At 35.3% G+C, this 26,326-nt stretch overlaps 1 protein-coding gene across 3 annotated transcripts in view; it reads right to left on the minus strand.

Annotated features, from left to right (window-relative positions):
- Positions 1-449: 449 nt before the first annotated feature.
- The window catches only part of LOC122019713 (probable protein S-acyltransferase 7), a 30,514-nt gene continuing 4,637 nt past the window's right edge, over positions 450-26,326 (minus strand). The window contains exons 2-6 of one of the 3 annotated variants that reach the window (XM_042577187.1): positions 26,096-26,196; positions 18,745-18,927; positions 1,636-1,929; positions 1,250-1,483; positions 450-1,169 (exon numbers count right to left, since the gene is read on the minus strand). In XM_042577187.1, coding sequence (XP_042433121.1) covers positions 648-1,169; positions 1,250-1,483; positions 1,636-1,929; positions 18,745-18,867 — 1,173 coding nt within the window. In that variant the 5' untranslated portion in view covers positions 18,868-18,927; positions 26,096-26,196 and the 3' untranslated portion in view covers positions 450-647. Of the gene's footprint in view, positions 1,170-1,249; positions 1,484-1,635; positions 1,930-4,355; positions 4,396-18,744; positions 18,928-26,095; positions 26,197-26,326 lie in introns of those variants that run through there. The other 2 variants (XM_042577188.1, XM_042577186.1) reach the window with 2 other exon arrangements.

Consider the following 26,326-nt stretch of genomic DNA (forward strand, 5'->3'; position numbering starts at 1 on the left):
AAAAAGATCACATAACTTCAACTGCTGTGTGGCATGGTAAACCGAGCCCATCACATCACCTTAACAGGCCGATGCATGTTTCAATCTGATTTTGTAAAAGAACTTCAAAACTCCAAGAAGCAGACAAGAACCAGAATGTTTATCTCCTATGCATATTAGAAAACCAACATTCAACGTTACAAAGAAGCAGTCCAGAAATTCAAGCATGAAAGAGCGATTATTATGTAGAACAAGAGACAATATCCTCTATCTCTACCCGTGGAATCTCATAATACTAAGAGCATCAACATTCAAACATCAAAATTTACTCATCACAAAATCTAATCAGATGTCAAACACTTAACATCTTTTAAGTTACCATGGATGAGCACAATCGCCTAACCCTAGGTTAATTTAGGGAAAATAGTGTGGGGTATGCAAGATATAAATAGAATACGAGTCCTGATGTGTATTCAGTTGAAAACCATCTTTTCCAGAAACCACAAACACAAATATATATATATACATGTGCTAACCAACCAATACTAATCTTCTACCCATGTTCTGGGAAAATAAAAACTAAAATTGTGACTACAATAACGCACAACAGAAAATGCAGCACGCAAAGAATAAGATACCTTACAAATCAAGATACTGAAACACTGAACTCACAAATCTCCAGCCTTACTGCTGCTGCCACCGACACTGTCTGTCCTACTTGTTTCCCGCATGGCAGATGCTGCAGCTTGAATATCAGGTGTTGTCTCCAAGCTTGCACCCCTTCCCCAACTTAATCTCCTATGGTGTAGCGTAGGTTGCATCTCCATGCCTCCTGCTGCAAGAACTTCCCTGCTTGAATCTGGGGAAGCTTCTCCAGGTTCACTATCCTTGTCATGGATCATGTTTCTATTGCTTAGACCTTCTTCCCTTTCGCCAATTTGTGTGACTGCCCTTAGTTCATCCCAGGTTACAGGTTTTCGGCCCATCTCAATGTCATTGACAGGTTTTCCCATGTTTGGGCTCATGAAACCACCAACTGAAGCGTGTTGCTCTTGTGGTACCCGTGCACGGAATTTGTTCTTTGAGGGAGGAATGCTTGTACAAAAGATTTCCTTGAAATTCTCAATGATTCCTCTATTGTATGGATTATCTCTTTGATCATAACGGTATCTGAAGTTCTCATAAGTGGTCTGAAATGATAAAGAACTAATTAGGACAGCAATGGAAAGATAAGTAACACTTTTATTCATAAAACCACTAAATACATTACCTGATTGGTGCTCATTAGATATAAATGAAAGATGGAGAGGCCTCCAACAAACCAAACTGATATAAAAGTGTAAATTATGAGGGCAATGGAAGCTGGGGTCTTGGTCATTGCTCTCCAAATAGTTATATGCTCAGTTTCTCTGATTTTTACTATGCACGCCCAGGAGAATCCAAAGACATAAAAACACAGCAAAGTCGTCGAGAAGACAAACATGTAGAAGAATCTATAGTTCCTCTGCATGAAACAGCCAAGAAGCCATCTTCAGTATTACTGTTCTAGTCAAGAAAACTTAGAATGCATATATTACAAAAGTTTGTGGATCATTGGCAAGTGGTTGATTGACATAAAATAAGTTTCAGACAGATTATGATAATTTTGCAACTTACAAGTCCAATGCATTGTCCAACCCATGGGCAATGATGATCAAAGCGTTCCACACAATTGTTACAGATGGAGCAGTGAGAGCAGCGAGGAGGTCGATAGAGCATGCAAGTATCACAGTATTTCACCTTCACAGTCATACCATTTACAGTCACATCCTTCACTCGTGGTAACCGTGACTGTGGAGTTTGGACACCAACTTCATTAGAGTCCTCAAAAATTTCAGGTTCTGGAGGATGTGCATTACGTGGTACTATACCAGGATCTCTACCAGAGGTAAGAAGGAGAAGAGTTAAATCCTGAAATGTAAAGCCCCAGTCATACATTTAATCAAAAAAGATCAAATAGACATTCCATAAATTTCCAGTATGAGTATCAGATATAAAGACTAGGTTTGAGTTAAGTAATAAAACATAAGAAGCTGACAATTCTTCCACATCACATTCTGGATAATGAAAAGTAAGTATTGTATAGTGCACAAAGGATGGAGAGTTCAGGTGAATAATAATGAGAAGAAAAGAAAGACCATAACTAAAGAGTAGTATGACATAAGTTGCATCCTGTAGCATGAAATATCACTGAGGAGGACACAGCCAGAAGGAAGAGGCTGGATTTCATATTTGAAAATAGGGGATGTGGAAAACCAAACTAAAATGTTTAGAAAATTAAAAGGATAGTACTTCAAGATATACTGATAAAAGTGCTTCCAGATACAGCTTCTTGCTATGTGATTCTTTACAATTTCATCAAGGATAAGAGATGTTTTTTTTCCTTTTTTTTTTTTTTTTTGCATATTTCAACACCAAACTTCACCAATTTATCATAAAAAAATCAACTTCAGGCCATACAGTCAGAACTAGTTGATCTCATGAAGTGTAGATATAAACCTTAAGAGACATGACCTGATGATTTCAGGTTGGATACATTAATTTTCACTGGCTACTGAACTACATGGGGATATGTAAGGGCACCTTATTAGCAATCCTAAGATCATTTAGATCTAAGTATTGGTTAATTTCTTATCGTTCTTCCCCTCTCCTTCCTTTTATAGGCAGTCATCTCTACCTTAATATAGAGCATCATCAATTCCATTTTACAATTAAACCCATACAGTTTATATACATACAATTAAGGTCTATTCTACTTACAATTAGATCCTCAACAATCTCTCAACTCAGTCCTGATATTATAAAAGTCCAACTTATTAAAATTATACTCTAGGATCTCTCAATACTAAGCAACTATGCTAACTAATCATTGGAGCTAATAAAGTGGTGATCAAGATTGTTTAGTCAAGGTATGAGTCATGAATTGTTTTTCTAATTTTGTGAATTGTCAATCGTAAGGATCATATTAAAAAATATTAACAGTCAGAAAAAAATCTACCTTGCTAATAAAATATATACAAATATCTTATTTAATAAGATAGTATGATAAATAAAGCATGTTATCAGAAATATCAAAATACATTAAGGAACTAAAAACAATATTTGTTATATTAAATCTTCAAAGACATCAATCTTCTGAATGATTGAAAACTATAAATATAATTTATGTCAATATCACGTCACAGTCACTCTATATCCTCTTTAATTGAGGTTTCATCATCATCTAGCACAACCATTTTTTTCTCTTTTACTTCCTCTTTGGCTTCTTAACAACTTTTTCAATTCCTTTTGTCTTGTTATTTGCGTTCAAATTTTTTAGAATAATGAAAGAAGAAATGATAAATATAAGAATCAAACTTTTTATAACTAAGTTATAACTTATAAATTCTAAATTTAAGATTATTCATATATCTTTCTTTCCTTTCTTTGTATTTGTTTTCTCATATATATCAAAACACTCTTGGACAACCATTCATGGTACATCTCTTTAAGACAAGATTCTTAACAGTTTACTATCTCAACAATTCCCTAAATGTTCTAATTCCATAATCCAACAACTTCACATGAATCTCCTTTCTCTTTACATATTACTATCTCAACTCTAGTTGAAGATTATATTTCACGAACACAAACACATTCATTCAGTGTTTCGCAAAATGATTCTTCTTTTAGAATGGACATGCTCATTGTTGATCCAAATGATTCCTGCTTTTAGAATGTACATGATCAAAAGGTATTATTTCCTTCCACACCCACCCTATAGCCCTATATGTTAAAGTTAAAACAAAAATGATACATCATTAAAGCTCATGAGATTCCTCACCGTAACCACCAGGGCATAGCCGAGTTGGTTATCATATAACAAGTTTACAGAATTTGAGCAAAGGTCAAATCCACAAAAGCTTCCCGCCGGCCATCAGAGTAAAACCACCTTTTAATATGTTTGCAAGTTGTTCATGTGTAGATACATAAGGGGTACAAATCAATTCACCCTCTAATTTCACTTTAATAAAGTGTCTCTCGTGATTCCAATGTGCTTCCTCCAATCATGTTGTATCAAATTGTGAGCTATGTTAATCACAAACTTATTATTGCAATAAACCTCATTGGGTTATCCCACTTAATCTTTGTAGAAATAGAATATTCTTACTTCCTTATATATATATATTATTAATTGTTTCTTTTTTTCTTTTTTAAGGAGATATGATAAGTTCTCTTTTCTTATTTTCTAGATGTGGTATCATCTATTTTTAAGTTAATACCATTTTTATTTTCAACATGGTATTAGAGCCAACCCTAGTTGTTTCTCATGTCCTAGGCATTGAAAAACTACTAACCTTGGCATCCTCCTCTTCCATTGTCTTCCGGCCACCATCCCTAAAAATTTATACAATATCGCTCAACCATTGTTAGTATCGGTCATTGATATCATCCATACATAAAGAAATTCAAAATAGCCAAAAAAGACTCAATTCTTCTACAATTACTGACTTCAGTCTTATCAAAATTTTGTTGTTTCCAAACTTAGAGGAACATAAGACGGCAGTCAAATCTAACCTAAACTCAATGGGAACTATTATCTTCAATGGTCTCAATTGGTGATGATGTTCATATGTGGCAGCAGAAATGATGATTATTTATTCTTAAGGAGCAGCCAAGATTTAAAAATTGAAAATTAAAAGGTAAATGAGGGTTAATTAATTTCATGAACAATGAGATAGGAAAAAAAATTATCCTATATAGAACAACGAGAGAAAAGTACTAAAAGAGTGTTAGAAAAAAAACTAAAAGAGACCACCGTGACCAAAAAATCAATTTGGATTCATACATGGAAGATCAACAATAGAAGTTAGCATCTTCTTAGACAACTAATTGAAGAGTATCAAGAAAAAAAATAATACTTACACATGATATTTGTAGACCTAGAAAAAACTTATGATAGAATTTCGAGAAAAATTACGTGGAAAATTTCAAAAAAGAAAGGTGTTAGTGTAGCATATATTGAAATAATTAAAGATGTGTATAAGAATGTAAAGACGAGTGAAAACTCCAAGCGAATTAACCGAAATGTTTCTTATAAAAATAGAGTTACATCAAGAATTAATTCGAAGTTCCTATTTTGTTACACTATTCATGAATAAATTCACTAGACACATCAAGACATGTTACCGTGATACATGTTGTTTGCAGATAATATTATTTTGATAGATGAGACACGTGAAGTAGTAAATGCCAAGCTTGAATCTTGATGGAAAATACTAGAAGTGAAATATTTCAAGCTTAGTAAAATAGAGACAGAATATATAGAATTTAAATTTAGCAATATTAGACATAATAAGATAATTGTTAAGATAGGAGAGAACAAGTTATCAATAACTAAGAACTTTAAGTATCTAGGATTATTTTTGCAAATGGATGGATAGATGTCTTATATAGAATACAAGCAAGACAATTGAAATGGAGAGCGTCGATTTTTTTTTAATGGTAAGGTACCTCTAAGATTTAAAAGAAAACTCCCAGAGACGTGTTTAAGAAAGACGTGTTTAAGATGGTACGAACATGTACTTAGATAACCAAAAAATACTCTAATTAGATGATACGAAATTACGACAAATATAAACATTAAACGAGGAAGAGAAAGACCTAAGAATACTTAGTTAGCAATAATAAAATAAAATAAAATTTATTTAAATATAAATGATGATATAATAAGGGATAGAACTCAATGGTGTGAGAGGATCTATATAGTCAACCCCACCTAGTGGGATAAGACTTATTGTTGTACAAAACAATGAGAGAAATCTAGGAATGAGTGATGGAAACATTCAAATAACAAGAATACCTTAGAGTTGCTCGAAATAGAAAGTATTTCTATATGATTTACGACAAGGAGATTTAACAATTACCTAATATTTTAACACTCACATTCTATTGGCATCAAGTTTATATGTGCGAAGAACATTTATAGAATTGTGTTGAAAATAGTCAGCTATAAATAAATTGTTAAAAAGAAAAGAGTGTACACATTTATATTAGGGCTCAACAAAAACCTTGATGAAGTTTAAGGAAGAATTCAAGGAATGAGGCTACAACTAACTTTCAAGAAGCTTTTTCAGAGATTTGTAAAAAGATGACATGAAAAAGATGAGGTTAGGGATTTCAGTCACCACACCTCAGGTGGAAATTTCAGCCATAGCTCCTCATGGGCCTCAAAATCAAGGCAATAACAATTGACAAAGGAGGGAACACCGATATTGTAAACATTACTACAAGCTTGGTCACACCAAAAGAGCATGCTAGAAGATTCACTAGAAACATAGATTAGAGACCCTTACTCCTATAAAATTAAGGCAATATTGTAATCAAAGAAGAAAAGGTAAAAATTTTAAGAGACCTACCACTCAACTAAATTCTTTTAGTGCCTCAATTAAATTGCAATTTAGTATCAGTTAATAGACTCACTTGGGATCACAATTGTGTTACTAAATTTTCTCTAAAGTCTTTTGAGTTAAGGTCTTGAATTCGGGGAAGATGATTGCAATGCTAAAACATTCTTGGAGATCTATCTACTTAAGGCGAATGATTCCCTAAAAAGAAAGGTCATAATAGTCTGGTTGTTTAGTAGTCAAAATCTAGTACTATTTTTTTAAAAAAAGAGGAGAATGTTTTTAAGTTATAGAACTATAGGTTAGGGCATCCAAATTTTATATATGTCGAGCTTTTTTTCATCTGTTTTGAATAATAAAATTCTGAATGTTTTAATGTGAAATTTGTCAACTTGCTAGACGTGTTTAAAATTATTATCCTAACCTACAATGAATCACAACCTTATGAATATCCTAACCTACCATTTAGGATTAAGAATATTCTTGGATCTCGTCAGTTCATAACATTTATAAATGATCACACTAGACTTATATGGATTTTCCTAATGAAAGAAAAATTATCCAATATTTCAAAAATTCAATACCATGGTTCAAACTCAATTCCAAACAAAAATACAAATTTTGAAAGTAGACAATAAAATATTTTGCATTCATTTTTAATGATTACATAATAAGTCAAGGGAATGTTCATCTAAGCTCTTATGTTGACACACCTCAACAAAATAGCTTAGCTGAAAGGAAAAAGAGATCTTTTAGAAGTAGCCCCAACTCCCATGTTCTTTACGCATGTACCAAAACAATATTAGGGGAAGACATACTGCAACCTACCTCACAAATAAAATGTCTTCTTGAGTCCTAAAATTCAAAACCTCATAATATATCATTCTTAAAACACGCCCAACCATACATCTCATATCCTTCATCCCTATACATCACTATCAAGTTGTTCGATCCCTCCGCTTATGTTCATATTCATAGCTAACACCGTGAAAAACACTAGGGAAAACTTGATCCCAGAGCCATTAATTGTATCTTGTTGGCATAATCTTCTTATGAAAAAGGGTATAAATGTTATTCTCCAATTAAAAAAAGAGGCAGCCCGGTGCACGAAGCTCCCGTCATGCGGGGTCCCGAGGAAGGATCCATTGTACGAAGCCTTACCTGCTTTTTTGCAAAAGGTTGTTTCCAGAAATGTTATTCTCCAATTACAAGAAAATAATATAGTTCTATGGATGTCACATTTTTTTTTAACATGTCATCACCCAAATCTGACATTCAAGGGAGAATAGTTTCACACAAGAATATTAACTTTAGGATATCAATACAGAGATCACTAACCAAGATATTTCTCATACTTTATCGAATGTAGTCCTTGCTCACCCAAATGATCCTATGGTTCTATACCTTAACTCAGTTGCATTCACTTGCATACACCAGACACTTCCTTTTCTCCAACTGTTAGTCTGTTCCTTCGACACTAATCAATCCGAAATCAACAAAAGACCTTACCACTTATCCTAGGAGATCCTAGGAGGGAAAAGAACCAAAGGGAGATAAAGCACTAAGTATTCCTTAATTGGAACCGAATCCAAGACTAAATGATCCACAAAGTAACTCTAATCCCAAGTCTTCCAAAGATGGTGATCTTCCTATTGCAAAAAGAAAGAGTGTTAGAAAGTACACAAAACATCCAATCTATAACTTTTTATCATATCAGGTGCTTAGGGCTATCCACAAGACTTTGTGCCAAGTTGGATCGAACACAGATTCCTAAATCCATATAAGAAACTCTCACAATACCAAGATGGAGGACAAAGAGATTTAAGCACTAGAAAAGAACGAAACATGGAAGATCACTCAACTACCACCTAGAAAAGGTGTAGTTGATGCAAATGGGTCCTCACAATTAAATAGAGAAAAGAAGGAACTATCGATCAATTCATTCCTGACTCATTGCAAAAGAATTCATAGAGACCCATGAAATCAATTACAAAAAAACAAAGCATTCACTCCTAAAACTAAATTGAGCACAGTTCGAGTTCTCCTATCTTTGACCGCAAACTTAGATAGGCCACTTCATCAATTAGATATCAAGAATGTTTTTTTCAATGGAGACCTTGTGGAAGAAGTTTACATGAGCATCCCTCCTCCCTCCCCTAGTTTGAGTCGTAGGCTACAATTAACAAAGTTTGTAGGTTGATACGATTGTTCAAACAATCCCCAAGAGCTTAGTATGTACTAAATAATCAAGCAATATGGTTATCAATAATATCAGACGAATCCAAGGTTTAAAATTTCAACAAAGAGTTTCAATTTATGACCAGATTCAATTTGGTATGTATTGTATTGTATTGTACCGAGATGGTTTCAATACTTCTTTAATATAAACTATATTAATTAATAGGGCTGTGCAAAAAAACCGACAAACCGAAAACCAGACTGAAACCGGTAACTTACCGGTTCCGGTTAACCGATTAACCGATTTTAATCGATTAATCGGTTAACCGATTAACTGGTTAATCGGTTCGGTTTAGTATTTTTTAAACCGGTTAATCTAAGCTGACAAGTGATATTCTCAAACACCTGACATAAGTATGCTATTATAATATATATTAAAAATAAATAAATAAATAAAATTTCTAATGCTTATAGATAATTTAAAACTCTAGCAGCTAGGCTTTAGTCCAAGAAACTCCATCAGCTCACCCACTGTTTGCAGCTGGGCTTTAGTCTACTTAGTTGGGTTGGGCTTTAGTCCACTTAGTGGCAATTACTAGGCTTACCGGTTCTTGGTTGGAACCGGTTAACCAACCGGAACTGGTTCAACCGGAACCGGTAGAACCGGTAATAATACCTGTCGGTTAACCGGTTGTCAATAAAATGCGATTAACCGGAATTAATCGGAACCGATAAATCGGTAAACCGGTTAACCAACCGATTGAACAGGCCTAACTTTAAGCACTCAAACCTTATCATCACCAAAGAGAAAAAATATAATTAAAAACTATAATAATACATTTAATCTTAACTCCTTTTATAATCTAAAGAAATAAAATGGCCCAATCATCTTTAAAAAGGCACAACTTATCTCACTAAAAATTATAACAAATTTTTAAAAAGTTCAATTTATCTCTTAACAATATTATAAACATTTAACAACTTTTAAAAATTAAATCCTTACAAAAAAATTTAAAAAGAAATATAAATTGGCAATCAATTTTCAAACTGTCATCTTGTTTCAACCATTTCTAAGATGTTGTTTAGAAATGTCAAAACCATCTTAAGCGTCCATCTTGAACTCCATAAGAAAACCTCAAAACTTTTCTAGCATGTTCCTATTTAACAACCCAATCATTGAATCCAAATAGCATTCATTAAATTATTACTTTAGTAAAAGTACACTAATGGAAGTACAATTTCTTTTCTTGTTAGCTTGCTAGGGTATAGACTTTCATTGTTGTTGCCAAGGTCCTCTATTTCAAACCTACCTTCATAAAAATACAGATTGCTTCCGGTGTTTAAAATACCGTGTTGACGGTCGAAACGGTCGAAACATCTCGTTCCGCCCACCAACCGGTACCTGCACCACCCGACACCAGGCCCTACAACAACTGGGAGGCGTCGTGCGACCCCGCAACAGTAGCGAAGGGGTCACATAACCCCTCCACGGCCGCCGCAGAGACATTGCGCAACCCCACGACAGCGAAAGGGTCGCGCGACCCCCGCGGTCGTGTCGGAGGAGTCGCATAACCCCTGCGGCAGCTGCTAAGGGATCGCATGACCCCGCAGCAACACCGGAGTCGTGCGAACTCGCAAGTAGTGTCGGATTTTGGATTTTTTTTAATTAAAACTTAGGTTAATTATTTTAATCAACTCCTAGCTATGATGAGAATAATCTAAAGAGGCTTTATTAAGCCCTAATAAAATTATCTAATTAATTTTATATTTCATTTATTTTAATTTAAATTTTATAATAAAATTTTTATTTATTTATATTGTTTATTTTTTAAATATTTATGTTAAATATTTTATTTTTAAATTAATATATTTATATTTAAAAAATACTGAAACTATATCGACACGACATGATACAGTACCGAAACCGTATCGTTCCGATCTAGGGCCGAAACCTAAACACGGATTGAAATTTTAAACCTTACTTGCTTCCACATACATGTATTTATATGTTTATATATGTCAAGGTTCTAGCCATAGTCTTTCTGTCCTCTCAAAAGAAAAATATAATTGATCATTCATGCATGAAATATTTGATTATTCTCTTTTTTTAAGTTTCATAATGACTCCATTTTCACCCATAAATACGGCAATGCCTAGACCTTTTGGCTATTGGATCCCAACAGGGATGGTGATTTTGACAATCATCATTGCAGATCCAAATCTAGATCCTCTAGAACTGAGCCCCTAGAATTAACAATGAACTCCGTCACAAGAGTACATGGTGATATTTTCATCTCCATTATTAGAATAGTACAAAAATACAAAGAAAAGACAAAAGCAATTTAACATGATTCGGTATAAGTTGACATTTACAAAGAGAATCCAAATCTATATAGTATTAAAGGAAAGTGTGATCAAAGTTAAGCAAATCAATGTTCATACCTTGCACAATATCCCTTTCAATCTATACTAGATCCTCTCTCAGCATCGATGAAGAACTAGTAAAAAGCTTTCCTTTTCGAAGATTAAAAACCCTCCCCCAAGGAAGAACTTTTACTACACCCTAGTGTGGATTTATATAATATAGTGTTGAGATCTTTGCTTGTTTAAATGTTCCTTCCTACAACCACTGTAAGTAATTTGTACACTCTCATTCAGAGTTAGGCCAGTATGCCCTCCTTTCAAGCAATATATGCAATACTTTCACTCATTAGCTCTATAAAGTCACCTCACCATTCAAACCAGCTAAAAGAGTTCACAAAAAGATCAAATAAATTAAATAGTGAAGTATTGAATATCTCTACCAAATCACATCTGAGACTTCTCCCTAACTTTGGACACCTTATCCACAAAGTCTTGAAGTGCATTTAAATGCATCGAGTCTCAGTCGCTTACCTTGTGTAGCTTGTACAACCATCTTTTGAGATGAATCTAAGTAATGACACCACTTGTGTTGGACCCGTGGTAGTTTTGATGTGATCAACCAAGTTAGTTAGGTCCTGCGTTTTGTCTGAACCCTGTGTCTGAGTGTGTAGGAACTTAAGAGCACAGGAAGTCGAGCGGAAGACGCAGCTAGCGAGAAGGACGGCACGGGAAGGGAGCCGACGGGCTCGGTGCGTCCGAAGGACGAGAGAGCTACGGAAGAGTACTCCGGTGGAGCGAGAAGAACGTGCGCGACGTTCGAGGGACGAGAAGCCGGACGGAAGCCTGCTCGAGGAGAAGGCCGGGAACTGGGTTCGGGTGAGCCCTATTCCGGGTGGCCGCAATCACCCAAGGAGCCGAACTAGAGCAAGTCAATTGGAGTTGACTTGTCAACGGTTCGATCGACTGAACCTATTGATCGGTCGACCGAACCCTTCATTAACCGAAGTCAACCGCAGCAAACACGTCGAATGCCACGTCAGAAGCTGACCATTGGTGAAGTTGATCGGTCGACTGAACCCAAGTTTATCCAGAGACCAAGTCGAGCAGTTTGATCGGGCCAACTTAGCTAGAGACCGTTGGCCGATCGGTCGACCGAACAAAAGGATCGGTCGACCGAACCTAAGCTCGATCCACAGAGACTACACCTGGACAGAAGACTGGGCAGGTACAGCAGGTTCGGTCGACCGAACTTGGGGATTGGTCGACCGATCCCTCTCGAGTCAAAACCTGATCCCGAAGATCAGGTCATCCGATAAGCTCTAGAACCCCTATATAAAGAGGGTCTCGAGCAGCTTTACAGTACAACGAAATAGTGAACGATTTCATACAAAAAACCAACTCTGTAATTCATCTTCTGCAACTTCTGTGCTTTCAAAGTGTAAAAGGCTTCTCCGCCTTCAGAGAAGGAGTTTTCTTACTGAGCCTTTCATTGTCCTGGATTAACAACCCTCTTGGTTGTAACCAGGTTAAATTTGTGTCTATTTATCTGATTATTTTATTCTCAATATAGTTGCATTTATTTTAGAGTTGAAATTGCTTGAGGAGGGTATAGTTTCATTTGCAGGCAATTCACCCCCCTCTTGCCGGTCCTCGCTGCGCCTACAAGTGGTATCAGAGCCCAACAGCCTCAGAGGGACTAACCGCCATCTGAAGCACAAAGATCAGAACAATGGTCGGGGCGAACATCCATCCCCCGAAGTTCGACGGAGATTTCGCTACATGGAAGCGAAAAATAGAGGTATTCTTTAAAACAGATTTTGATATTTTAATTACTATGAAATATGGTTTTGAAGCTCCTAAAGACAAAGAAGAAAACACGTGGAGCAAGGAGCAAGCCGACTTCGTCGCCAACGGAAAAACGGAATTCCACCTCCTCAGCGTTCTGCCACCTCAGGAGGTAAGCCGGATCGGAAGTTACAACTCCGCGAAAGATCTCTGGGAGAAATTCCTAGAGCTTCACGAAGGTACATCCGAAGCGAAACTAGCTAGGCGCGACATCCTCCGGAACCAGTTGACGAACCTCCGGATGAACCAAGGCGAGAAGGTAGCGCAACTCCAAGCAAGGATCAAAGAGCTGATCACGCAACTAACCAATCTTGGAGAAGAGGTAACGAACCGGGACTCTATCCGGTATGCTCTCAATGCCTTCCCCAGAACTCCAGAGTGGGCCTCCTTACTAGATGCATACTACATCTCTAAGGACCTCGAGGTAAGTACTTTAGAACAATTATTTTCCACTTTTGAACTTCACGAATTTCGAGTTTCAGAGTCCAATGGAGTAGAGAAGTCCAGTCAAAACATTGCCTTAAAGGCAAAAATGAACAGTTCTGACTCCAAAGCCTCGGTCGACGAATCAGAAGCTGCACTTCTGGTAACACGCTTCAATAAATTTTTTAATACTAATAAGTTTAGCTCGCAGAGGCATCAACGAAAGAAAAGGACGATTCGTTGCTACAACTACAACGAAGAGGGGCACATCAAGGATGACTGCCCCAAATTGAAGTGCAAGCAAAAGGAGAAGACAAAGACCAAGTACAAGAAACCAAATTCCTCCAAGCACAAAAATCTGAAGGCGACATGGGACGACTCTTCATCCTCCGAGTCAGAAGTCGAAGAATTCTCGGGACTAGCACTGATGGTCAACCATCAGCTAGAAGAAACATCTAGCTCAGAAATGAGCATTGATGAAGGGGGAGGAGCATCAGAAGAAGAAAGCAGCAGTGAAGGGGAAGCGTCACCAGACCAGGTAAGTAAGGTACGCAATCTAACCCCAACTCAATCTTTTAAATTTATCAAGTCTCTTTCTAGAGAGTTAGATCAATTAGAAAAAGAGAATGCTGAACTAAAGTTAAACCTTTCAAAAGCATGCCCGTTAGAAATGTATGATCATCTAAAATCAGAAAATGATAAATTAAAATTAGAAATTGAAAAATTAAAAATTGATGCATGCTTAAATAGATTTCCAAAATCAAAAGTTAGAATTTATGGAAAATTGAATTGGTACATTAAACAACATCAGGGTCAACTTAGGAAAATTCCTAAAAGTTATATACCCGCTATGTTTTTAAAGAATCCCGTAGGAAGGAACCTTTACTGGGTTCCAAAATCTGTACTTGATTAATTTTTTTTTTTAAATTAAACTTTGAGTTTCTTTATGGAAGCTTTGTCTAAGGAAGTGATTGTTGCTCCAATAACCAAGAAGGCCTAGTGCCACGCCACGACCTGGAAGCCGAAATATCGAAATAAAAATGTTTAATTAACCTTCTGATAAAAGCATTAATATTAGAATTAAACAATGCTTTAAAAAGTTTTTAAACATATCCTTAGGAACTCTTTAAATTTTTTTTTCTCCTAGAAAAATTGTTTCTTGAAATTTTAAACTTAGAAATGTTTCCTTTGAACTCTTTAATTTTTTTTAACACTTAGAAATTTTGTTTAAGTTAAACCTAATTCAACTTCGGTAACTTGTTTGCCCCCGTTTTTGCTGTGATCAAAGGGGAAGAGAAAAGTAAGGGGAGTTAGGAAATTTAAAAAGAAAGTTTAAATTTTTAATATTTTTTTCTAAATAGTGTTGCAATTTTATTTATTGCAAAACTTATGCTTAATATGCTAGTTTAGTAATTTTTCTTTAAAATTACTTTTTGTGTTTGTTTTACCCTAACTTGAACTTGGGTTGATGTACATCAAAAAGGGGGAGATTGTTGGACCCCGTGGTAGTTTTGATGTGATCAACCAAGTTAGTTAGGTCCTGCGTTTTGTCTGAACCTGTGTCTGAGTGTGCAGGAACTTAGGAGCATAGGAAGTCGAGCGGAAGACGCAGCTAGCGAGAAGGACGGCAAGGGAAGGGAGCCGACGGGCTCGGTGCGTCCGAAGGACGAGAGAGCTGCGGAAGAGTACTCCGGTGGAGCGAGAAGAACGTGCGCGGCGTTCGAGGGACGAGAAACCGGACGGAAGCCTACTCGAGGAGAAGGCCGGGAACTGGGTTCGGGTGAGCCCTATTCCGGGTGGCCGCAATAACCCAAGGAGCCGAATCGGAGCAAGTCAACTGGAGTTGACTTGTCAACGGTTCGGTCGACCGAACCTATTGATCGGTCGACTGAACCCTTCATTAACCGAAGCCAACCGCAGCAGACACGTCGAATGCCACGTCAGAAGCTAACCGTTGGTGAAGTTGATCGGTCGACCGAACCTACTGATCGGTCGACCGAACCCAAGTTTATCCAGAGACCAAGTCAAGCAGTTTGATCGGGCCAACTCAGCTGGAGACCGTTGGCCGATTGGTCGACCGAACAAAAGGATCGGTCGACTGAACCTAAGCTCGATCCACAGAGACTGCACCTGGACAGAAGACTGGGCAGGTACAGCAGGTTCGATCGACCGAACCTGGGGATCGGTCGACCGATCCCTCTCGAGTCAAAACCTGATCCCGAAGATCAGGTCATCCGATAAGCTCTAGAACCCCTATATAAAGAGGGTCTCGAGCAGCTTTACAGTACAACGAAATAGTGAACGATTTCATACAAAAAACCAACTCTGTAATTCATCTTCTGCAACTTCTGTGCTTTCAAAGTGTAAAAGGCTTCTCCGCCTTCAGAGAAGGAGTTTTCTTACTGAGCCTTTCATCGTCCTGGATTAACAACCCTCTTGGTTGTAACCAGGTTAAATTTGTGTGTCTATTTATCTGATTATTTTATTCTCAATATAGTTGCATTTATTTTAGAGTTGAAATTGCTTGAGGAGGGTATAGTTTCATTTGCAGGCTATTCACCCCCCTCTTGCCGGTCCTCGCTGCGCCTACAACTTGTATTGTAGCATTCATCCAATCTATGTATGCTATGTTACGGTCTCATTAGCTATGCTATCTGCAAAACATAATGTGATCATATTAATTATTTTTCTTTCCCTTATCTTCCAAATGCTCTCTCTAATATGTGATAGCTTGTCTTTTTCTCTGCCAAACAAACTATCCCAGTTTAATCAATATGTCTAATATTCTCAATAGCCACAAAAGAAACTAAAGCTCACATTAAAAAAATCCTTCAATCCAAACTAAAGTCAATCCTCCAATCCTCACTAAAGTCCTTGCCTTACATCAATTGTGTTAACTCCCTCTGGAATAAAGCTCTAGATCCAACAACTTTGACTAATGTACCATTTCTCTTAATCACAAGCATCTCTAACACCACTAAATATAGTTGCAGGCTCTAGCACCACTTGCAAGAACCTATCACCTCAACCAATCCATTTGTAGATTTAAATTTGTGCCTCTATGTTGCAGTATGACTTCCACCACCAACCACGATGGAATCTTCATCTCCTTTGATAGAATAGCTTAAAACACAATAAAGAAGAAAAACAATTTAGTGGTTTGCATAAGTCTATGTTCATAGAGTGAGTCCGGTATCTATAATAGGAGAGAAAAGTAAAATGAAAATTGCACAAGTTAATGTCTCCACCTTGCACATTTTCTCTCTTAATCTACCATAGAATCCTTTCTCAACATCAATAGAGAAAAAGTTAAGAAGAAAAAAAACTCATTTTTAACACTCCTAAATACCAAAAGCTCTCCCTGAGAAGATGACCCTCTTCTTTAAAAGCCTTTGGGCATTCTTAAGCTCCAAATGCATTTATGGCATCTCCTAGGCTCTAGAATGCTCCATCGTCTTTGCAACACCTAAAATTCAAATCTTCACAATCCAAACTTGACTAAGTTGTTAGGCCTGGGCACACTGCACAAGTGGTGCACCAAACTAACCCACCATCTCATCAACCTACAAGAGAAATCCTTAAAACAACCGAAATTGTATGATGAGGTTCCTAAGCAATCATTGATTAAAAATGCAAGTGATTAAGTGATGAAAACTAATAATCAAATAAATCCTCCGATCAAACAAATAATGCTCATAAAGCTTTGTTATGATTTAATTGGATATTGTGTTATAATATTGATGTTGATAGAGTTCATTTTGACATGTAGATATACTACATGCTCATTTGTTATCACATTGATGTTTACATGACATAAAACAGATGATCTATCTACACTTTAATATGATATTATTGTTTATACCTACAAATGGTTTACAAACATAGGTGCCATGTCATACATTTTGAGTATGTGTCTACAGCAACTCTACCTTATAGACCTTAATAGATTATTATAATGAGAAGCTATACTAAGCCTTTCAGCATTATGATTAGCATACAACTAAAGTTCATCTTGTTAAGACAACTCTTTCGAGATGTTATAATGTCAATAGTTGTACCAATGCTTGAGAAGTATCATAGTCAGTATAGAAAGTATGGTCTTATACTCTCATTTACCTTGTGATAGAATAGTGTGTATAGCAATATATGGACGAAAGCTACCGATGCTTGAGATGGCATGCACCTCTCTGTAGTATCAGTAGTGTAGAGAGAGCCACAGGTCCTATTATCTGATAGAATAGTGCATGTAGCATGAAGTGTGTTGTGGTGAGATGTAAGTAATAATGATGATAAGTTATAGCCATTGATATAAAATGCAGTGTCATATTTAATACAATGAGTTGGGTCCCAATAATATACTAAGATAAGGTTGCATAATTTACATTGTATAAGTATCATGGTTATATAGTATCACATTATGTGAGTTTGCATTGGTTATAATCTGATCAATACCATCAGATGATTGCATCCGAGTTTGAGCTGTCACTGCATTCTCAGTGTCTCAATTGTGATAGCACTTTAAACGTTTATCCTATATTTTGCATATATTTAATACCAAAATTTAAAATCTCAACCCGTGCCAAGATTTCAGTCCTAAACCGGAACGATACGATTTTGGTAACGTATCGTGTTGTGCCGGTATGGTTTCAATATTTTTAAAATATAAAATATATAAACTAAAAATAAAAAATTAATCTAAATATTAAAATAATAAAATATATATTAAATTAATAGAATAATTTTATTCAAATTTAATTAAGGTTATTTAAATTATCTCAACTATAGTTAGGAGTTGATTGAAATTATTAACCTGAGTTTTTTTAATTAAAAGCTAAGTTGACTCCATGTTTTGCGCCGCCAGCCAACGTGAGCACCGTGCATGGCATCTGCGATGGGCATGAGGTCCGCGTGTGGCCTCCACGGCGATCGCGAGATCCGCTTGTGGCATCTACAGCGGCCATGAGGCCTCCACGGCTGCTGCGAGATCCTTGCGAGGCCTCCCGTGGCGGCTGTGAGATCCTCATGAGGCCTCCGCATCGGCCGCGAGGCCTCCACAGCGGCCACGAGGCCTCCGCAACGGCCACGAGGCCATCGCGTGGCCTCCGCAGCGGTTGCGAGGACTCGCATGGCCTCCCGGCCGCAATACCTTGGGTGTGCCGATTTCGGTCAACAAGCAAAACAGGATATTTATTTCGCCTGTACTCGGCGGCACATCTTGATATTTTAAACCTTGTTTAATACTGCTATATTCTTGCCACCTCTTCGTAGATGACTATTACTTTTTCTTTGCCCTAAATTTCAATCAAAGAGATTGATTTAGCTGAAATAGACAGATAACATTTACTGTAATAATTACTACTTTAACACTAGCATGATAGTAATCTCACGCATTCATGCAATATTTATCACTAGATAGATTAACCTCAAGAAAAATGGCAAGCAATACTTTACATGTTTTCTGAAAAATGACAACCTGAATAAATAATCCAGATAAATCTTGGAACTTAAATGCAAAGATAAGGATACTTACATATAAAGTGAAGACAATAGCTATTACCATTACAGGTATACCCAGGGAATCAGAAAAAACATCTGTTAGTTTCCTAGCAACAAATGCACAGAAGATGGAAACAGGAGCAACAATCAGGAACATTGTGAGAAACACTGATCTTGCATCAGGTCCAAATATAAACCTCCCTTGAAGAAAAAAAATCTGCAGAAAAATGTAAACCTGTTAGAAGGGAATCCACGGGTTGAATGATGTGAATAGAAACAAAGACGTACAAAACAAGCACTCAATTTGCCCATCGACATAGTTACAGTTAGCAGAGTACAATAAGGATGCATGAGCAATGAACAAATTATCAACAAATTTGTAGCCAATAGTTAATAAGCTTTGCCGAAATTTCTCAGTTCCTGCAAAGTATAGTTAAACAAGATAGCATAATACCTAAAGATCATTAAAACATCATTATGTGCCAAAGTTTTTTCGATGTTAACAGGTGAAAAACATTCTCAAGGATTCAACAAGGCTACCTAATTACTTAAACTTTTTTTAGCTTAACAAAAAAAACTACCAAAGTTGACATTTTCATAAACATAAGACATGTTTCAGAAATGATTTCAAAAGAATACCATCAACCAAGTTTAAAATTTCGAGTCGTACCAAAGTTTTGATTTTTGACTAGATCAATAAGATTTCGGTATCATATCGTGTCATTAATATTTGATTGTTATAAATGCTTATTATTGAACTATATTTGAGATGTTGAATGTTAAATTCAAGTTCTGATATTATGTGGAAAATGTTTGATACTTATTGAGTAAAAATCAATTTAGGGTTAATTGAAGTCTTAAATTGAATTTAATTTGAATTTATTTTGATCATTTTAAAATTTAACTATATATATATATATATATATAAATTTAATTTAAGTAGAATATTTTATAAATTTAGAAATTATATTATATTTTTTTTAATTTTTCCTAACAATCTGTTTTCTTAATCTTAAAGAGGTTTATTTTTCTCTATTTACTTATGACCAGACGGAGGTAAAAAAAAATAATCATCCTTCCAAATGAATTTTTTTTTCTTAGTCTATCTCTTGGATGGATAACCGACCTCACCTAGTAGGATAAGACTTGTTATTGTTGTTGTATCTCATAGATGGATGAAAAGGAAAAAAAGTAACTATTCTTTAGAGGTAACGAGGTTTTTTCCTTCCTATTTACACTCGTGGAGGAAGGAGAAAAAAAATTAACGAAGGACAAAGTAGGGATGGATGGGGGGAAAAACTAATGGAAAAAAATTAACCCTCGTTTTTTTCCTCTCTTGGACTGAAAAAGGAGGGAAAAAATTAAACAAATAAAGAGAAAAAAATAAGAGAGCCAGGAACAAGGAAAGAATTTAAATTAAAAATAAAATTAAAAAAAGGATGTAGCAACCTTGCAACTTCCTCTGTGACGTCGCAAGGTCTTGGTCGCCTTCACATCCTCATAGAGGGCATTGTGATGTCACACCTACTGCTGCGACTGTCAGTATCGATCCATGGGCGGAATGAAAAATTTTGCCCGTGACGACTGCATGAAATTTTATCTCATGCCATCAACAACAACATCCAAGTCTTTATCCCACTAAGTAGAATTTGTAATATAGATCCTCCTACACTTAGATTTTATCCTCTATTATATTGAAGGTTTAAAATCTCGAGTCGTGTCGAGGCTTCGGTATTGTATCATGTCGTATTGATATAGTTTCGATATTTTTTAAAATATAAAATATATTAACAAAAATACAAAATTTAATCTAAATATGTTTTAAAAAACTATATAATATATATATATATATATATTAAATTAATGGAATAATTTTATCAAGTTTTAATTAATGAAAAAACTATATGCGTCTAGACTCGGCAGGCAACGCATCTAAACTCATCGTCGGGTCCACGCGAACCATCCGAACACGTCCTGGTGCACCGGCACCGAAGGCGTTCTTATGCTGATGTTGGTCCACGGGCAGAACGAGATGTTTCGCTTGTATTAGAAGAAACAACTCGAGATTTTATTCCATGACTATATCCTCATTTATATTTAAATAAATTTTATCCCATTTTATAATTGCTAATCAAATCTTCTTTAGTCTCCCTCTTCCTCGATTAATGAGCATATTTATCATGTTTTTACCTCATCTTACAGAGACATTTATTGAGCACCTAAGTATATGTTCATATCATCTAAAATGTATCTCTTGAAATTCTCCTAATCCATCCTCACATGTATTACTTCTTTCTCCTAATTCGACATGTATTATTTATACTTCCTCATTCTTGGCTTTGATTCATCATTTTCCCTTACCCTCTCCTAAAGTTTGATTTTCATCCTTTAACTTCCAACGCTTAATCCTTGGAGCAATGCACATTTTCCTTTTCACTAATATTATTTTTTAGGCATGTATCTAACATCACTAATCTATATTGGATGATTAAGTTTTCTCTAGGGATGACTTTGTAATCTTTACAAATTTTTCTCTCTTTCTGACCATAAAAAAAGTCAATTTGCAACTTATTGTTCCAACTTTTGAATGTGAAAAGTGTTCTTCTATTTTCTTAAAAAAATATTAGCTATTATAAACTCATATATTACAAGGAAATCCGTTTCCTTCTTCGTTTCTTGTTTTAAAACCATAACCCTCATGCATCCTATCAAATTCCTCATTTTGCTCCTACATACTCATTTAGATATCTTCCTACTAAAATTATTCATTTGTCGAACTTTTTTGTACTATCTCATCTATATCTTTCCAAAACTTATATTTAGTGTATGCATTTAATCCTAATTGAGGTACATATATGTTGATTATATTAATAGTTTCTTTTACTACCACTATCTTGAGAGCTTTAACCTTATCTCCCTTCCTACTTAGTCCTACTATTTTGTCCTTTAACAAACTATCTACAACAATTCTTACTTTATTTCTTGTTTTACTCTTTCTTATATAGCCTTCTCCCCTATCCCCTATCCCCTATCCATTTTGCCTTTTATATACATAAAATATTAATTCTTCTCCTAATCATAATATCTACTATTTCCATGACTTTACCAATGAACATTTCTACATTCCATATTCCAAATCTAAGACAATTACGGGAGTGTATTCAATCAAGAGATTGAATGACTTTCATTGACTTTTTTTTAATAATAGACTTTTATGGAGTTAATAGATTTTTATTGACATTTATAGAATCTCATATAGTTGTGAAAAGAATTCCATGGAGTTCTATAAACTTTTTTTGCAAGACTTTTATAGACATTTTTAAATTTCATAGAAACTTGTGGATTTATAAGAGTGTATTCAATCTTAGAAAATCGTAAGCAACCATGGGATGAGGTCTAGATTTCCTGGTCCACTGGACCAGGAAAGGGGATTGATGGGAGACAATGACCCCCACCTGTTAATAGGTGAGGGTCGCCCCCCACCAATGCGACTGGTCCAGCCTTTGCGGACCAGAGGATCCCATCCCAGTGGTCACGGTCTCACACGATATTTATTTTCAAATAAAATCTAAAATATCTAATTAAATTTATTTTTTTAATAAAATAATAAATAGCATACTTGTCCATAAAAAAAATTCAACTTTTTATACCATTTTCTTGTTTTGGCTAAAAACAAAGAGAAGATAACGTCTTACTTTAAAAAAAACTTTAATAATATAATTTTAAATCCAAAAATATTATAATAATTTTAAATATTTTTATTTATAATTTTGATCCAAATTATCATGAAATGTTGGTCAACACTTTAATTTGATCAAACTTTTAATAAAATATTGAATTGATAAATTTGATTAGTAATAAAATTAATAATAATATTATAAATTGATTAGTAATAATAATATTAAAATAAATAAATAAATAAATATAAATAAATAAAATTTATTTAGGAATTTTTAAAATTTAATAAATTTTATAAAATATTTTTAGGATCGAATTTCATTAGACTTTATTAAACTATCTATTAATTAAGTTGAGAATTAATTTGATTTATTAATATATATTTTATATTAAAACCTAACGTCTCAATTTCTCTTCCCTCTACGCACAGCGCCGCCGTCCAAATCGACTTGGACTTCAACCTGCTCGTAAGTAGCCAACAGAAGCATCACCGACCTGCTCAAACAATTTTTCTATTTGTTTTCCTCCTTTCCGACGCCCCGCGGGCTTCTCCGGATGACACTCATTGTTTCCCATCACGAGCAACCAAAGAAAAAATCTCCGCCTACAGCCGTGAGCCACCGCTAGAGAAAAGGCTGCAAGCGGCTGCTGTTCAGTTACAGTCGTTCCGATCCATTCTTTTGTCATTATAATGTCGGAGAATGACATTTCAAAGGACTCTCAGCTTTGCATGAAATGCATGCTGAGAGGTTGATGCAGGCCGCCGAGAGGTTGAACAAGGACGAGACCTTTATGATCAAAGAAATAATCAAAATCGAGAAGCGAAAAGAGAAAGGACTTATTTGTAAAAAATTAAAGCGATTTGAAGTCTATAGAAATCTCAAGAGTGAGGAGAAGACTTTTTATTTTATTTTTAAAATTATACCAAATGTTTTCGAGAACTCTTATTGGTTAAATTTATATCCAAGTATTTCTAAAAGAATCCATGAAAATCTATTGAAACTTTGGATACCAAAAGATTTTCATAGAATTTTAAAAAGTCAAGTTTGAATACCGCATGACTTTTTAAAACTTTATAAAAATCTAATTTGGATACCACTAGATTTCTATAAAGTTTATAACAGTCTAGATTGAATACATATACACAAAAGTCATTCAAAGTAATTAAAAGTCCAACATTAAATACACTTTTCTATAATATATGTACTTATCTAACCTAGGGTGTAAAAACTCTTGTATATTTAACATTATACCTAAGTTCTCATAAAGATATAGTGATCCTTATCAAAATATTATAGTCGGAGCCTATAACATGTTTCTTCCGGAAAATAACTTATCATTAGTACAAAAGTTTGATGGATTCATACATAAAATTTGCCTATATTTTATATTAGCTCCTTTATCTAGCATGGTGGGTTTACTCGCCATGGGCGAAGTTTAAAAGAGTATCATCACACAAACAAAACAAAAAATCCATTATATCTCTCAATCATAAAAGTAATGGAATATATTCACTCTATTAAAGTATCAATGCCGATTTCAATTTTAAAAGCCATGTGCTAGTAAAAAGAAAACAAACCAATAGTATCACAATAGTTACATATGCAAATTGCTAATTCACCACAAATATGGTGTGGTTTCTGCACAAGAACCAGAACATCTAAGTTCACAAAAACAAGCCTAAGTGAGTCACTTGGTAGGCTTTACTTATCATGGTAATTATTCTACTTATATGTAAGAAAAAAAATCCTTATCGAATACACTTAGAAAATGAGGAAGAAATAATTTCTTATGCAAAAGAATAGGTACACGACTCTCTTATTTATAGAAAGAATTTACAATAAAAAGAAAACTAATGAAAAAGAAATTAAAAAATAAGGAAACTAATTAAAGCTAATAATTGACAAATGATCCTTTCCTATTTTTCCTAATTTATATATCTTTGATTTTAATGATGACAGGATTTCCAACACTCCCCCTCAAGCTGGTTTGTAGATATCTTTCATAGCCAGCTTGCTAGTCAGGTTATCAAATTGTTTCTTGTGTAGTCCCTTCGTTAATACATCAACTAATTGTTCATTTGTTGGAAGATATGTCATGCATATTATTCCAGTGTTGATTTTCTCCTTGATGAAATGTTTATCCACCTCTATATGCTTTATGCGATCATGAAAAACAAGATTATGAGCTATAGAAATAGCAGCTTTATTGTCACAATAAACCTTTATAGGAGTTGAGTAAGAAAGCTTCAATTCCTCAAGAATTCTTTTGATCCACATTACCTCACAGATTTCATGGGCAACAGCTCTGAATTTTGCTTTAACACTACTTCTGGCTACCACATTTTGTTTTTTACTTCACCACGTAACTAGGTTCCCACCAACAAAGGATCAATAACTTGATGTTGATCTCCTATCCATAACACTCTCTGCCCAATCTGCATCTGTGTAGACTTCGACTTGAAGATGTCCATATTTCTTGAATAATAAACCTCTTCTTGGAGTTCCTTTCAAATATCTCAATATCCTATAGACGGCCTCGAAATGTTCTGCTCCCGGTGAGTGCATGAACTGACTTACTATACTCACTACGAAAGCGATATCAGGCCGCGTATGAGACAAGTAAATCAATTTTCCTACGAGTCCTTAATAAAGGTCCCTGTTCTTTACTTCTTGAGCACTAGCAGCTTATAACTTCAAGTTAGGCTCAATTGGAGTCTCAACCATTTTACACCCCAACAAACCTGTTTCTCCAAGGAGATCAAGAATATATTTTCTTTGATTAACAAATATACCTTCCTTAGACCTTGCAAATTCCATTCCGAGGAAATACTTGAGAGCTCCTAGATCTTTAATTTGAAACTCTTTTGCGAGTCTCCTCTTTAGGTCTGCTAATTCTATTTCATTATCACCGGTTAAGATAATATCATCAACGTAAACAATTAAAACAACTTTACCCCTTTTTGAATGTTTATAAAATATTGTGTGATCTGTTTGATTCTGCAAAAAATCATAACTAATAACAGCCTTTCCAAAGCGTTCAAACCATGCTCTTGATGACTGTTTGAGTCCATATAATGATTTAATTTGCACACTTTTTCACTGCCAAGTCTCTTCTCAAATTCTGGTGGTAGACTCATAAACACCTCCTCTTCTAGATCACCATTGAGAAATGCGAATGTCAAGTTGATGTAGAGGCCAATCTGAATTTACTGCAAGAGATAACAAAATTTTGATAGAGTTTATCTTAGCAACTGGAGCAAAGGTCTCTTGATAGTCAATCCCATAAGTCTGAGTGAAGCCTTTAGCCACCAGTCTAGCCTTGTACCTTTCAATGCTTCCATCAGCTTTACATTTTATTGTAAACACCCATTTACACCCAACTCATTTCTTGCTGTTGGGTAGATCAACTATCTTCCAAGTGTCACTTTTCCTTAAAGCATTCATCTCCCCCATTACTGCTAAATTCCAAATCGGATCATCCAACACTTCCTATATATTCCTTGGAATAAACAAGTGTGAAATCCTAGAAGTGAAAGCTTTATGGTTTTTTTGACAATCTTTGGTAGAAAAGATAATTTGCAATAGGATGATTAGTGCAATTTCGAACACCTTTTCTAATTAATATAGGAACATCAAGATCGGGAATAGTAGGTGAAGAATTAGACACAATAAGAGGAATCAAAGCTGGACTTGTGATAGGGTTACCTAAAATTTCGAAGCCAGAGCTCAGATTTTTCAAACGGGTGTTGTGCGGGCTTGACATTCGAGTCTTTATTCCTTAGATGAAATCTCTTCCTAGTATAAACCTGAAGCTCAGAATTCAGATCACAACAATCAGTTTGCAGTATTTCTCTCCTTGGTCAAGAGTTTTCAACACTAGGCACTAGAGGTGAGTGATTATTTTCAAGATTGTCGGAAAAAATGATGGAAAGTGGG

Source organism: Zingiber officinale, chromosome 9A (genome assembly GCF_018446385.1).
Source record: "Zingiber officinale cultivar Zhangliang chromosome 9A, Zo_v1.1, whole genome shotgun sequence".
Taxonomy (NCBI): Eukaryota; Viridiplantae; Streptophyta; class Magnoliopsida; order Zingiberales; family Zingiberaceae; genus Zingiber; species Zingiber officinale.